The sequence below is a fragment of the Haliaeetus leucocephalus genome, unplaced genomic scaffold, assembly GCF_000737465.1.
Source record: "Haliaeetus leucocephalus isolate CR32 unplaced genomic scaffold, Haliaeetus_leucocephalus-4.0 Scaffold848, whole genome shotgun sequence".
Classification (NCBI taxonomy): Eukaryota; Metazoa; Chordata; class Aves; order Accipitriformes; family Accipitridae; genus Haliaeetus; species Haliaeetus leucocephalus.
Window position 1 is genome coordinate 11301242 of NW_010973284.1, and position 14461 is coordinate 11315702.

At 37.3% G+C, this 14461-nt stretch overlaps 1 protein-coding gene across 2 annotated transcripts in view; it reads left to right on the forward strand.

Annotated features, from left to right (window-relative positions):
- The first annotated feature begins 6819 nt into the window (after positions 1-6819).
- The window catches only part of NEXN (nexilin (F actin binding protein)), a 15979-nt gene continuing 8337 nt past the window's right edge, over positions 6820-14461 (forward strand). Inside the window, exons 1-8 of one of the 2 annotated variants that reach the window (XM_010582547.1) lie at positions 6820-6846; positions 8006-8197; positions 8339-8420; positions 8507-8655; positions 10006-10047; positions 11173-11367; positions 11446-11619; positions 13938-14123. In XM_010582547.1, coding sequence (XP_010580849.1) covers positions 6820-6846; positions 8006-8197; positions 8339-8420; positions 8507-8655; positions 10006-10047; positions 11173-11367; positions 11446-11619; positions 13938-14123 — 1047 coding nt within the window. The remainder of the gene's footprint in view (positions 6847-8005; positions 8198-8338; positions 8421-8506; positions 8656-10005; positions 10048-11172; positions 11368-11445; positions 11620-13937; positions 14124-14461) is intronic. The other variant, XM_010582548.1, reaches the window with a different exon arrangement.

The window sequence follows — 14461 nt, forward strand, 5'->3', positions numbered from 1 at the left end:
CCCCGCCGGGGTTAGCCCGCTCCGCTTGCCCCGCCGAGGCGGCCCGGGGCAGGCTCGGAGCCGAAGCGGCCGTCGGGCAGCTTCCGTGGGTGCGGGGACGGGCGTCTGCCGCTCGGGGGGGTGCGGCGAAGGGCAGCTGCTGAAACCCCCCGTATGTCGGGAAACCGCACGTCTCTCCGTAAAGAGGAGTTCGGTTGCGTTGGTCTGGTCTTCAGCAGCAAGGGCGCACCGGGAGCGCAAAGCTTACGGGCTCTGCTGCGCCCTAACGTAGGGGCCGTAAGGCGGCCGGGCGGGGAAGAAAATAATGGGCTTCCGTGACAGCTTACGAACCATTTATTGTCACGTTCGTTTCAAGTACCTAAGAGCTTCTGCTAACACAACAGACATCTGCCAAAAAAAGCACGTGTCTCAAAAATTAAGCAGCTGCGTGCTAGAAAACGTACTGTTAACCTACGTCTCAGTCTTAAGAGACCTGAGATTTCTCAGGAAAATGCCCAATGAAATGAAACTGTAAAATAATAATTAGTCTTGTAAGAGGGCCAAGTGTGTTGAGGAACACACGGAAGTATGAGAGTATGCGTGGTATATGTAGAAAGCACAGTCTGGTGAAATAGAAGAACTGGGTAGATGGTTTAAGACGTGCCTAAGAAATACCTTCTCTAACCGCCTTTGGAATAGTTTAACTGAGTAGTTTCCTCAGTGAAAGAAGTCAGACAATCTGCCATTTACCGCACTTGGATATTCAGCTTTGAAACTCCTTCAAGAAGGAAGAGTGCCGTGGCGAGCCCTCTGGAAGCTGTGGGAAAACGGAGGTGAAGCTCGGTGACGGTGGAAGAGCAGTTCAGGAGGGCTAGGAGTGACCCTTTGCTGTGCCCTGGCGGCAGCCATACCCGCTCAGACAAAGGTATTGCACACGATCGGGTTTTTATGGCACCAGCGCTACCAGCAGAGTAGGGCTGGTCAAGTGGAAGCAGCAGCTTATCTGCAGGGAGCCCCGAGAACTCTCCTTTGGGGCAGAGGAGTAGCGCGGGCGCAGTGAGCACCTCCGTGTTCAGTCTGAGCTGACCACGAGGATTTCAGGGAAGAGGCAGATAGGCGGTGTCCTGTCGTCGGAGAAGGGAAGCGGCAAACTGCGGTAGTGCTTCGTGCCCAGCATTTTATCCCACATTTCGGGACCCTGATACCTGAAGTCCTGCCAGTGAAGTCAACAAGAGTTGAGCTCCAATCCTACTGTTTCTCCAGCTGCTGTGACACAGTGGGGAATGGAGGAACTATGGCATGGGGCAGAATATGCTGATTTTTCTCTTGGGGACCTCAGTTCACAATTTACTGCCACCCATGATTAGGATCAGCAGATATCTCGGAACATGAAATCATGGGCCGGAAGATCTCAGCAGGGCTTCCCGCATAACAGAACAGTCTCTCGGCCCCCACTACATTTGCCCCAGAGCCTATGTACCCCATAATAGTACCTGAAGAGAGTAAGGAATTAACAGACAGACCTTTTCTACAGACAAGGGTGATTTATTTATTTTTTTTTAACACAGCAGTTGGACTGCATGGCACTGTCACATTATTTATAGTTATATAAACAGACATAGACAATATCCTTTATAATAAATACATTTTTATAAATAACATCATACCTGCAAGGACTATTCTACTATAATACGAGACTCAAAAAATGTTGAAGTGCAATAAATTCAAAGATTGAGGAAAAGATTGTGTATGAAATTGAATTATCTGGGTCAATTGTCAGTAAGCATTCTAGCCTTTAATTAAAAAGACTTAATGAAGGAAATAAAAGCGAGTGGAAGTAGTTTTGTATTTTGTATTTTACAAAATATGAAGTTTAGACAGCTGGTATTAATTGTCATAACTCCTTGGCTTCAGTGGAGCTGACGGTTTATGCCAGTTCAGGATCTTCCCCTGTGCACGATAATTTTAGTATCTACTTTAGTATCTGTAATTTAGTACAACAACTGGTAGTGTCATTCCAGACGAGTTACAGTAAGGATATAAATGATGAACATCGCTCCCTTTCCCTCTCTCTTTCCAGTTCTATTTAATATTTTGTTAAATATTTTAACACTGTGAACTGTGTTTTCCTCTCCCAAGTGCTTTGGCTGCAAGTAGCGAGTTTCCAACTCTCACCATATGGTTTTCTTATATAATGGAGTCTTCCCCACAAGTAGATCACAAAGAGGAGACAGATGGTAAACGTAACTTAGACCGTGCCGTGAAGGGCTTATTTATAACTCACAGTAGCCATAGGACAGCAGGGGGGCCTCCCGAAAGGAGAAATCACAGAGGAACTAAACTTTTTCTTAAAGTCCTGACTTCGTAGTCCTATTGTAAGTAGTATTCAGTTCAGGAAAAAGCTGGTATTTTTCTGTGTCTCATGTGAGGATGTTAATCACGTCACCAAAAATCAAGGACTTCTACGTTTTATAATGAAGGTGAGTTTTATTATTTAGGGGAGGGTTTTTTTTTTTGTCTGGTTAAAGCTGCACAACATTTTTTGATCAGTTGAGGACTCTGACCTCCTTTCAGAAATGAAAATTAATTAAATTTAAGGAGGTGGATTTGGGGACTTGTGAGCCGTCAAACCTTCTGTGTCCCCTTAATGGTTTTCTTTGTTCACTTTGGTTATTTTGCCTACAGTAAGGTTTTAGGGACTCTGTGAAAAGTTGAAAAACTGCTGTGATCATAACAAATCAAGACATATCAGAGGTAATAGCTTACCCATTTACAGCAAACAAATAAGATGCTTGAAAACAGTTGGGTTTGGTTTTTTGGGGGTTGTTTTTGTTTTTTGTTTTTTTTCACAGAGTATTTCTAATCTATTGCCTAGTTTCCTATGCATTATTGCATTTGTATTACATTTTCACTTTAAAATTCTTAGAGATCACTTTCTGCATTATGGCCAGTCAAGTCATTCTAGTAATGGCATTTTCTCTTCTATTCAATTCCAGAGGTAAGACCATTGATCAAAGGATGGAGGTTAAACTTCTCTTCTAGGAAAAATCTCAGTGTAGACCTCCTTTGAAAGTGGAACTGCAGTCTAGTACTTTCAGTATAAGCATTATAACACCAGACTAACATTTCCTGAGGTATTTTGTTTAATCATACGAAAGATAAAATATGGAGAAAGAAAAAAAATATTAGACTAGTGTCAGGTGAATGCTAGAGTGATGAGACTGTATAGGCAAAGAAAAGCCTAGTAACAAGCTGAATTAATTTTTTGATCATGGTTATGTTCGACATTACAATCTGGGATTTTTTTGAGTGGGAAGCTTCAATGAGGAGCTCTTACAGCTTTTCCTGAGATAGGTTGATCTCAGGAAATAAAAGATGAGACTTAATCTTAAGATTGGACAGCTTCATAATAGGAAGACAAATCTCTTCTGAAGTAAGTACATATACAAGTAGACTCTTGTTGCATCAAAGAATAAGCATTACTTGTATTAGATGAACTCTGTGGGAAAATTCTTACTACAAACCAAGAATATACATATATGTGTGTGTGTATATATATATACACACAACTTTTAAAACTATAACTAGTTCATCTCAAAAGGGAATTAGTAGGTCAAGGTTTCTTGGGTTGGAAAATCTATTACCACATACTTTGTGCAAAGCTATCAGCAGATGATGAAGGCACAGCTCTTCCACGATTTGTAGGTGTCAGGACTTCTTGACTCAGCCACTTCTGTTTTCTCAGCAACAATATGTTGACTGTGCGGATCCTTTCCTAGTGATAAGGCAGATACAAAGGAGCTTCAGTCCGCTGTTGTCGTTCCTGAAGCAGTGGTCACTGCCTCACAGACCCAAGCCAAAACTCAAGGAGTGCTTCTTTTTAAAGATTCTGGATTGTCTTTGTTGGAAACTACTCATCTGCCTTGAGGGGTGCCTGAGGCAGGGTCCTGCTGCTGTTCCTGCTCAAGGTTTAACCGCCATGGAGAGGGATGAAAGTGCAAACAGGGGTGGTATCATGTTTAGTAATGCCCTACTGCTTTATATCCATATCTTTTAGCATCAAAGGTGGAGGTAGGATGACTTGCAGATGCAAAATGTCCTAGAGCCAGCTGGCTAACCTTCAAGCATATTAAGAGTTAGTGATGCCAAAGAACTGGAAAGTAGCCTAAAGTAATAGCAGATATGGCAGTATTCCAGATGGCAGAAGTGTATCTGCCACCTTGAAAGCCCACAGCCTGTTGGACTGGCACATTTTTGGAAGTTCAGACAGCAGGAATTTGCAAAGAAAGAAAATTTCTTCCAACATTTGCACTTCTAAAGAAAACTTCAGATTTGTTATTTGAGGCTTAGTCTCGCTGCTGTCGGCACCCTTAGTGACACTGTCAAGAGATTCAGGTAATTAGAGCTATCAGAAAGGTTCAAGACAGAGGTTTAGCTCAAAAGCTAAATTGTGTTCTCAGACTTGTAAACATAATCTTCTTCCTACAATTAATTGCACATAATAAGCAGATCAGACTTTGGAATACTTGGTTTTCAAATGACTTTAAGATGAAGCCATATAGATGGGGTATGTTGCTGTAGTGAAGGTTAGCAGTAACCTCCACTTGAGGCGTTCAGGTGAAACGCAATTCCTTGTGAAAGATTATCTTCGGGACTTACTTTTCTGCTCCAGCCCTGTATGAAGGCTAGAAGGTCCCTATGTCCCAGGCTACTTCGATGCATGAATTGCACCAATGCATGATGTTCCTTTGCTTTCTGACAGGTTCACGCAGTAAACTTTTTATTCAGCTTCTGTATTTTAAGTACAAGGCTAAAGGCTATCAGCCACAAGTAGGGAAGAAGAAATTTAAAAAGCAGAGAAGCAAAAGAGAACAGAGAAGAACTTCTCTAAGACCTGCTTAGAAAAATGAGGAAGTCAAAGTATTTTAACTAGTTTTAAGGTTATACTGATCACAATGGGGATTTTACTTACAGGCATGAAGTAAGCTAAAAGCTTACAAAGATGTGCAAACCCAACTGCACAATATATAAATGCATATTAAAGTGTACAGGGACCTCGAGAACTTCACTAGCATTCTTGTGGTCTCTGCCCTTCTAGACACAACAGAATTTTACCATGCTATTGCTAATCTGAAACAGTCTAAATAGGAACTAACACAGTAATTTTACATCCATGTGTTCACAAGTGACAAACTGAAATGCCTTGGATTCTTATCAGTCTACAAATGAGGTATTTGTCATCTCTGATTAGGGGTAGAATGACTTTCCATACTCATTTGTTGAAAAGGAGCACCCAAGTGTTCTCCAGAACATCTCTGTTGAAGCTGAATTTGAAGTTTGGAAATTGTAAATCAGGGCAGGGACTGGTAGCTAAATGCTCTTGTTTCATATGCTGTGACTGCTTTCATTTGGAAAAACATACCAAAATATCACAGAATCTCATTCAATCTGTATAGCTACAACAGCACCAGTGAGCGTTGATGATGTTGGTGTGTTTTTGAAGAGCTTATATGAAAACAACTCTTAATGTTCATTATTTTTAACACTATATAAAAATTCCCATGTTTATAATCTGTAATAAAGAATTCAAGAACTTAAAGGGTAAGAACTACTAAGAACTTAACTTTCCTTATCATGAAATGCCCTGACTTCAGTTCCTCTAAACCACAAGTGAGAAGACCCTTCCATTAGTAACCTGCTTTTCTAGCCTTTTTACTTTGAGCCTTTGAGTCTCTCTGCACCATGGTTGGCACACTGAGTTTTTAGGCTTGCCTGGGACGCAGGGCATCTGTACAGTACAGACAGCAATGGCGCTGGAGTCACGTCATTATTTCCTTCCTCCCACAAGCTCTGATAGACCTGATGATTTGAAAAAAAAAAAAAGGGGGGGGAAAAAAAAAAAGGGAGGGAAAAATAAAAAGGAAAAGGTTTGCCCTGAACTTGAAGTGCCTTTCTGTTAGATTCCTAACAAATACAGTGTAATTTAAAATTTGCAACACTTTTCTCTTGAAAAATGCAGTGCAATTTTCAGCCCACAATTAAATGATATAAATACTTTCTCTAAGCTATATATGTGGCTTACCTAACTCATTTCATAGTTTTTAGCACTAGTTTTTCCTAGAATACCCCTAGGAGAAAGGAAAGCATTATTTTGTATTCCCATATTGGGTAAAGAGCTGGGAGAGTTGCCAGCCTGGCCGAGACTCAAGCAAGAGCATCCACCCAGGCCGCAGATCCAGCTGCATCTCTGAAATGCAGGTGGGTCCCCCCCAGCCACCCGGCCGTCTCTCCTCCTCGCAGCCGCATAAAGGCGAAGCCGCGTCTCCAGGAGGCTGTGGGGTTTTGGCCTGAGCACTCTGCAAACGTAATGCAGCCTGAGCTCAACTGGCTCGTTAAGTCAGACTGGAGCGGAGCGGCGGAGGTGCAAACCGCATTCCTTTCTGCTAGCATGAGTATTGAGAAAAAAACACAGTTTCGCAACATACCCACCAGGGCAGCCAGAGCTTGGCTCCATGTTCGGTTTTTTTGTTGTTTTTTTAAGTGGAAATTAAAAACCAATATCTGGGACTACATAGAGGAGTTATGAGCATGAATAGTGAATCATAAGCTTGTTCTTTTAATTACTGTTGCATACTTAGAACCTATTCATGTCTTCAAAAGCCTCAAAGGACCAAATGAAATTGTGATACACTGATTTCAGCCTATGCAACCTTACTTACTGGAAGATGGTTAAAGTATCATTTAGAAGGAAAAGAAAGGAATATAACTACAACTGTTTCTTTCAGGTAGAAACTGAAAGCAATCTTAAACATACCAGGTGCAGAGCACAATACAGTAGCCATGAATGACATTGCACAGAAAACTGAGGTATGTATCAATTTTAAAGTTAGCAAAGTAATGTAGTAATTTACAACTGATGCTTGCAAAAAGAGTAATTACAAACAATTGTAAAAGACAAACAATTATACTGGAAGTCTGCTGGTATTGCTGTTACTTTAAGACAATGGAAGGGCACTTTAAAACAGCTTAAGGAAACTATCTAATGTGATGGAGTCTGTGAAATATGTTCTTACTAAAAATGAAGGAGGAAGGCAAAATAAAGGTAACAAAATATGAAGAAACTTTAACGGTTGGGGGGGAAATTCGGGGCAACATTCGCATCTAATCCTAAAATGTTAATATTAGGCTACTTCAAGTATTTCTTCTACGTAGATTCGCTGAGCAACAGGAACAAAAACTATTGGTTTAGGTGGGAAATATGAAACACGGAATGTTTTTAGCCAGTTTTCTCAGCATTACTGTGTTGAGAGCATTGTTGTAGACATTACAGGAAAAAGAGAGAAAACTTCACTGTAGTTCTGAAAGTGGGAACTTCGCTTACTGTTTGGACACACGCAGAGTAAGCACTGGCAAAGAAGTGTCCATTAGCTGCATCAGAGTCCTGCAAGCCCAGTGATCTTGGCACTTCTTTATAACATAAAATCACTGGACTTCTGAGTTTCTCTAAATATTAAAAACTGTATAAAATATTGGAAGTTTTAAATGAACTCCTATACAACTTATTTAAAAACCATATATGGCTGTTGAAGCATCGCAGAAGAAAACATACATATTGTATTATATGTCTATGTCTTGATATCTATTTTAAACGTTACGGGTAGAGAGGCTCTTTGGTGACTGCTTATGATTGAAAGCAACAATATAAATTTGTATCTAATTTTTAAAGCCGTAGTAATTGAAAATGTACATTCGCATAGTTCATATACTTAGTTACATAGCTATTCATTACAATTACTTATAGCCTAAGTTTAATACAATGCTAAATGTTGTTTTGGATATTTGAGTATTTATTACTATTTATGAACAAATACAATGATGCTTAACTGATGATGGCTAGTGGCACAAAGTTCATAATCCCAAATGCACTTCTGTTTTATGTTCTTACATTCTTTCTAATCCAATCTATCCGAATATTTCTGTCCACCTGTTTCAACTTTCTTTTTCTTATCTTCATTTCTTCACCAAGATTCTGCTTTCTTCATCTAAACCCGTCCAAAAATCCTATGTGCCCAAGCTTCACAAGGGTGATGTAAAGGATAAATTTGAAGCTATGCAGAAAGCAAGGGAAGAAAGAAATCAAAGGAGATCTAGAGATGAAAAGCAAAGAAGAAAAGAACAATATGTTAGAGAGAGAGAATGGAACAGGAGAAAGCAGGAGGTTATTTTCTTTGCAAATATTTTGTGTTATTACAATATTCAATATTATATGTGAAAATCTTTTCACGTTATTTTAAGACAATAATATTGGAATTTTATTTAAGTTATAAAGACAGTTTACTTTCTGTGTTTCATCAACTAGATGAAAGAACTGCTTGGATCTGATGAAGATGATGACGCAAAATTATCTAAAATAGAAAAAGGTTATGTTCCAAAGCTAATAGGTAAGAGAGGCCCAATTTTAAAGGCCACATAACTCACTAGGTAAGTATTAGATGTAACTATTGAACTGTGTATTTCACATTCACAGGAACCGTTAAAGGCAAGTTTGCAGAAATGGAGAAGCAAAGGCAAGAAGAAGAAAGAAAAAGAATGGAAGAAGAAAGAAAGCGCAGAATTGAACAAGATATGATTGAGAAAAGAAAAATTCAAAGAGAATTAGCAAAAAAAGCACAGGAGGTATGTTCACCTGATCACCATAGTCAGGATATAATTGTAAACAATCAACACAAGAGAAAAGTTTTGTATTGAGCAGAAGATTTGATCTTAAGATTTTTGATAGTAGTGATTTACACGGGAGTTGCTCAATGGGATGGAAGCGGGAAATAATGTTCAGAGAATCTTAATCTTTGCTTCTTTGCAGTAACAATTTTTTTAAGCATTAAACTTGAGTTGAAAGCGGGCAGGCATAAACCTGGTAGGAATGTGAATCAGGCACAAGTTTTGGTGTCCTATGCATACAAGAGTTTATAGAATTTACCAAACTAATGTGAAAATGTTTTTTACGTTTTACCAACCCTTACTTTAGATAATTTTTGCTTATACATTAGTGAATACAGTTCAGTGACAGACGAACTAAGGCAAGCAAGAAAAAATAAGAAAATGCCATCAGCAGACAAAAATGAGAAGAGACTAATGCAGTGAAAATCATAAATCATTAAGATCCAGATAATATTTTATTCCTTTGCCACTTCGTGAATCTTTATTGCATATATATATATATGAACAGACTCCAACTTTTGTTGATGCCAATAAAGCAAATTTTGTCTTTTGTAGAATTTTGCATTGGGGTATCATATTTAATTCCTTTTGTCAGTTTTCTTCAGTGCTGCAAATAATGCAGTGAGAGTGAACATCTAAATGATAGACTAGAACCATAAACAAACTTTTATTTAACCACAAGATAGTACTACTTAATTTAGATTTGTTTTTGCTGTAAGAAAAGAAAAATAGCGCTCTAGGAGGAGTCGGTTTTCAACAAGGACTTGGATGGCATTTTCTACTAAGACTTCTAACACCGTTAAAACTGTACTTTTAACTGGATCTACCATATATCTAGTCTACTCTGAAGTACATACGATGTAGAATTTTAGAAAGTATGTTAGTTTTACAAACTAACATATAAAGACACCATATGAAGCAAAACCAGCAATAGGCTTTTTGCAGGAGTTGAGAGGAAGACAATGTCACTGGAATCAGAAATAATCAATGAGTTTGCCTTAGCTTTTTTTCTTTTTAAACAATTCTGGAGTGCTTAAATGAAGAATGGATGTCTAAAGTACTTGGTTCTTCACTGAAGTGTTAAGAATGCTTTAGCATACTTTCTGTATGATGTTTTATGTCATGTTCCCTCTTCCTCAACAAGCTAATATATCTGAAGTATTCCAACAAAGGTTCAGTCATTATCATCTCTGTGAATTTGAGTGCTACATACATATCATTGATACAAAAAGAATTTCCAGTTCTATGTTTGCAAATCTAAGGCAAAGAGCCAAAGTAATGTAATCATATGAAATTCTCATTTAATAGATTGATGACTTTAACAATACGGGAACTGACTCAGCAGCTGAGGTAATCAGATTTTTTTAAAGAAATGTTCACCTACATTTTTATTCACTTTGTTTTATTATTATAATGTGGGCTGGGAAAATTTAGAAAACGGCACACAAGTACCTAATTAAAATTCAACCAAGGAGCTAACAAATTTTTAAAGTATATGGAACTATATGTCGGTACTTTAAGTCAATTTATATAAGTTTGAAATAGAGTCTGCACTGTGAATACTTTGTGGGTAGTTAAAAACATCTAAAATGTAAATATTCAAAGCCACCAGAATGATTTGTGGTATACTGACAACGATACTCTAAGTTCTCTGTCTTTGGAAAGTATCTTCTTAAAAGCTCTTTGCCTTAACCTTGAAATTGAAAGGGGATTCTGTCACTATACAGATGTTTGAACACCTTACTCAGTTAACTTTTTTTTAAAATTGACTAATTTACCATATGGGTTTGGATTTTACGTCTTGCAAATACATGTTTAATTTCAAAAAGCTAGGTCCAAAGGTCCTATTGTCTTCCGCTAACACAAGAAAAAATCACATTCCTACTACAGTTTTGGAAAGAAAAAAACCCACAACAATAAACCAAGAAACATTAGTTTTAAGTTATTTGACAGTATCCCTGTTAATCACGGTATTTTGTGAAAAAAACTGGGTTAAATGTATTTCGGCAAGTAAGCTGTGAAAATAGCTTTGCAGCAGCAACATCCTTCAAAAAAATTACTTTGCCTGAAAAATTACATATTGCTCTTTAGAACTACTCATTCCAACCACAGTATATCCTTTACATAGTAAATGTAAGGCTGAAGTAGAACGTGGCTACAATTGCCATGGATTCAAAATTTCACCTGTTCTTCTCCAAACCATGAATATTTATAACTAACAGTTAATGAAAATATGTAAAGAAATTAAGGAGTTTGCCAGCAGTTATGTTTAAAATATAATTCAGTCTTGACACTTTTCAGGTATTACAAGCAAACTAGTGACTGCCATGGGCAGATGGGTTTATTCTTGTGGTTAATACAAGTAATTCTTTTGGAAGCTTTGGTGCACACAGGTAAAAGCAGCAGTTTCATTAAGAAATGAGCCTATCTAGAAGTCAAGCTTTATAAAAATATAATAAATATCTTTTTGGACAGGAAGGGGATGATTCACTGCTAGTTACAGTAGTGCCTGTAAAACCCACCAAAACACCTGGGAAGATGAAAACAAACTTTGAGAACACAGGAAAGAAGAGAACAGAACAAAGAGAGAGACAGGATGAAGAAACAAAGCTAAAACATGAGGAACAAAAACAATTCCTTAAGGAAACCAAGTGCCTTTCATTTGTCACGGTAAACCACTCACCTAAAAATACCTAAGAAATAATTATCTATTATTTAAGATATAACCATTTTATTTTTCTTATGCAGGGTGAAAATGAAGACAATGAAACACAAGAGCCTCTGTCTCCTGGTAAGTTGAAAGTAACATTTGAAGAACTTGAAAGACAGAGACAGGAAAATCAAAGGCGGCAAGCAGAGGAAGAAGCAAGACAGCGTTTAGAAGAGGAAAAACGTGCTTTTGAAGAAGCTAGACAGCAAATGGTAAATACGTGTTTTGTTCATGTTGTTACAGAATTTTCACATAGGATATGCTTCTACATTCTTTCCTGTATCTGATTCTTCTTTTTTTCTTATTCCTTAACTGTATTTCAAGGTGTTAATGTCTGAAAATTAATTCTTGAAAGAGGTATTTTTGACCTTAGCTCTAACTCAGTAACCACACTGGCATAATGCTTTAGACATTCTTTTAGTAAAACCAGGAAATTTACGTGTTTTAAATTTGCCAGCAATCTTAGCAGGTTTTATATCTACACTTTGTAGTACCTTAAGCTGTAAGTCCTCAAGAAGATAATTAGTTGTCTGTTTTCTTCTTAAATAGTGCTTTAGATGTTTCAGTAACCAGTTTTTGAGAAAAACATTCTGTAGTAACAGAATGCTATTTTTTATTCCCATATTTATTTATAAATATGATAAATACATCAATTACAACTTTCCTCTTATGAAGAAAGGGAAAAAAAGACAAATCAGCTCCCTTGTATATATTGACATAAAAAACAATATATCAGAAATTACTGGATTAAGCCCCCGAATAGTCAGAAATGTGGCTTACAATTCCTATTTTATATTACTTGCAAAACTGCCTCCATGTGTTCTTTATCATAAGCCAGACTTATTTTAGATCAACTATAAACAGACCTCACTATAGTTTGTTCTTCGATCATACTAAAGGAATCCTACACTTAGTTTTGTTGTGTATTTCCTCACTTTACCATACTCCATTTCCAAAAGCATTTTTTAAGTTCTGTATTTAAATATCTTTCCCCTGTACAGTCATGATCATTATGACTTTGTTAATTCACATATGAAGATTAATGAGAAATGAGATTTTAACCTTCCATGAAATCTTTGAAAATGTTATTTCTAGGTGTTTGCTAACTTTAACTTAAATAGAGTATAATTATGAATGAACATTCTTGGACAAACGGCTCAAGATCACTATATTGACTGTATTTCAAAAACATTCAAGAAATTGATGTTATCCAGAAAAAAACGAACCACAGAACCTCCAGAAAGCCAGAACACTGAAATTCCCAAGTGGTCCAAATTGAGAGGGTTCTAGGTTTAGGCAGATACCCAAACTGTTGTTTACTACTCCACCCCCACCTCCGATAAATCACTTAACATTTCCACACCAATAACCTTGATGTTATGTCAATAATGCACTTTTTTCTTTTTATTTGAGGTTGGGCAGGGGATAACTAGTTAAGGTGAAGAGGGAAGAAAATGAAGGAGATAAAACCTCCTGGAGTCACTAGCTGTTCTAACTGAAATTTTGTTCACACCTCCCACCCTTATGTATATGTACTTATTAACCAAGTAATTTACAAATTCCCTACTTCAAAAGAAATTTCCTAACGTGGACTTTTATCTGGTATCAGTGGTTGTCAAAATTTGAAGTCAAAGGTTTTCTTAAAGGAAGAGTTCAACAGTTAATTTCCTTCAATTCTTTCTTTTTCCCCTATGAATTCCAAAGAAAAGATTTCTGTAATTCCATTAACCAGCTACCCCACATACCAGTCCCAGGGCTGCTTGCAGTATACAGAAATCTGGATTATCAATACTCTGACAGTTCCCGGTCCATTTCCTCCATTAACAAATAAAGTACTCTGAGATGTCTTCTGAAAATGGTTCATTCTTCTGTTCTTGACTGCAGTTTGCAAACTACAGGCTTCTCTTAGCAGATAAGTGTTCACTGGAGATAAGCAATAGTGAAGAGATCAGAGTATCTCAATTCCCTTTCTTCAGTGATGATTAAATGTCTAAAAAGGAAAGAAACAAAAATCTCAGTCTGGTGTAGTAGCAAAACGTGAATTGATTTAGTTTTGCTATAAAACTACAGCATTTTTTTAACTGGTAAGTGCATTGGTAAAAACAATTTATATGCAAACAAAAAGACTTGATGGTATAAAGGTCTGTGAAAGTGAGGTAAAGAAAGTGAATAGGGAGTGATTTACAGTAAATGATCCAACCCTGAGACCATAAAATATGTACTTAATTGTTCAGCCTTTTCCTGATAACGCATCATTCTTTGAATTACACACTCAACAAACAGCTTTTTAAAAATTATAGAAGCTACATATAGGATACTGGAATACACTTCTTTTCTCCCTCCCCTGGCTAAAACCAAGACTAAAATGTTTCTTGTAGAAACCAAACTCTTGAAACATTTTTTTTCCCCCAGGAGAAAAAAACATTTATGAAAGATCAGAAAGGAATTAACGGAATATTTATTTACTCTAAAGAATATTTTTATGTTTGGATAAGTAATTTCTATTTTTCCCTCTCCCTCTTCTCTGAAGATAAATGAAGGTGGTGATGAAGAATCTGAAAATTCTGCTAAAGAATTCCGTCCTGGTAAACTCAGACTCAGTTTTGAGGAGATAGAAAGACAGAGGAGAGAAGAGGAGAAGAGAAAAGCAGAAGAAGATGCAAGACGACGCATAGAAGAGGAGAAAAGAGCATTTGCTGAAGCAAGGAAGAACATGGTATGGCATCTTTGTTGAGTGTATGGTTTAATTTTTACCTAAAGTCTCAAATGAACTGGAAAGCAACTCTCGGAAAAACCTTTAAATAGAGTTAGGAATGCATGCTTCAACTCCTTCACTTCATTAATTAGTTCACCTCACTACTTATTAGAAGGTAGTGGGGTAAACTGATCAAGTTCGTGTACCAAAAATCATCACAGAACAATCCCTCCTCACAGCAAGCCTAGAAAGGATTTCAAATAATTTAGTCAAAACCAGATTTTGTGTCCAATGGGTATTATGCTAGATGCAACAAACTAGAAAAGCAAAATGTTTTCACAAGGAAGGTTTGTTGGTTT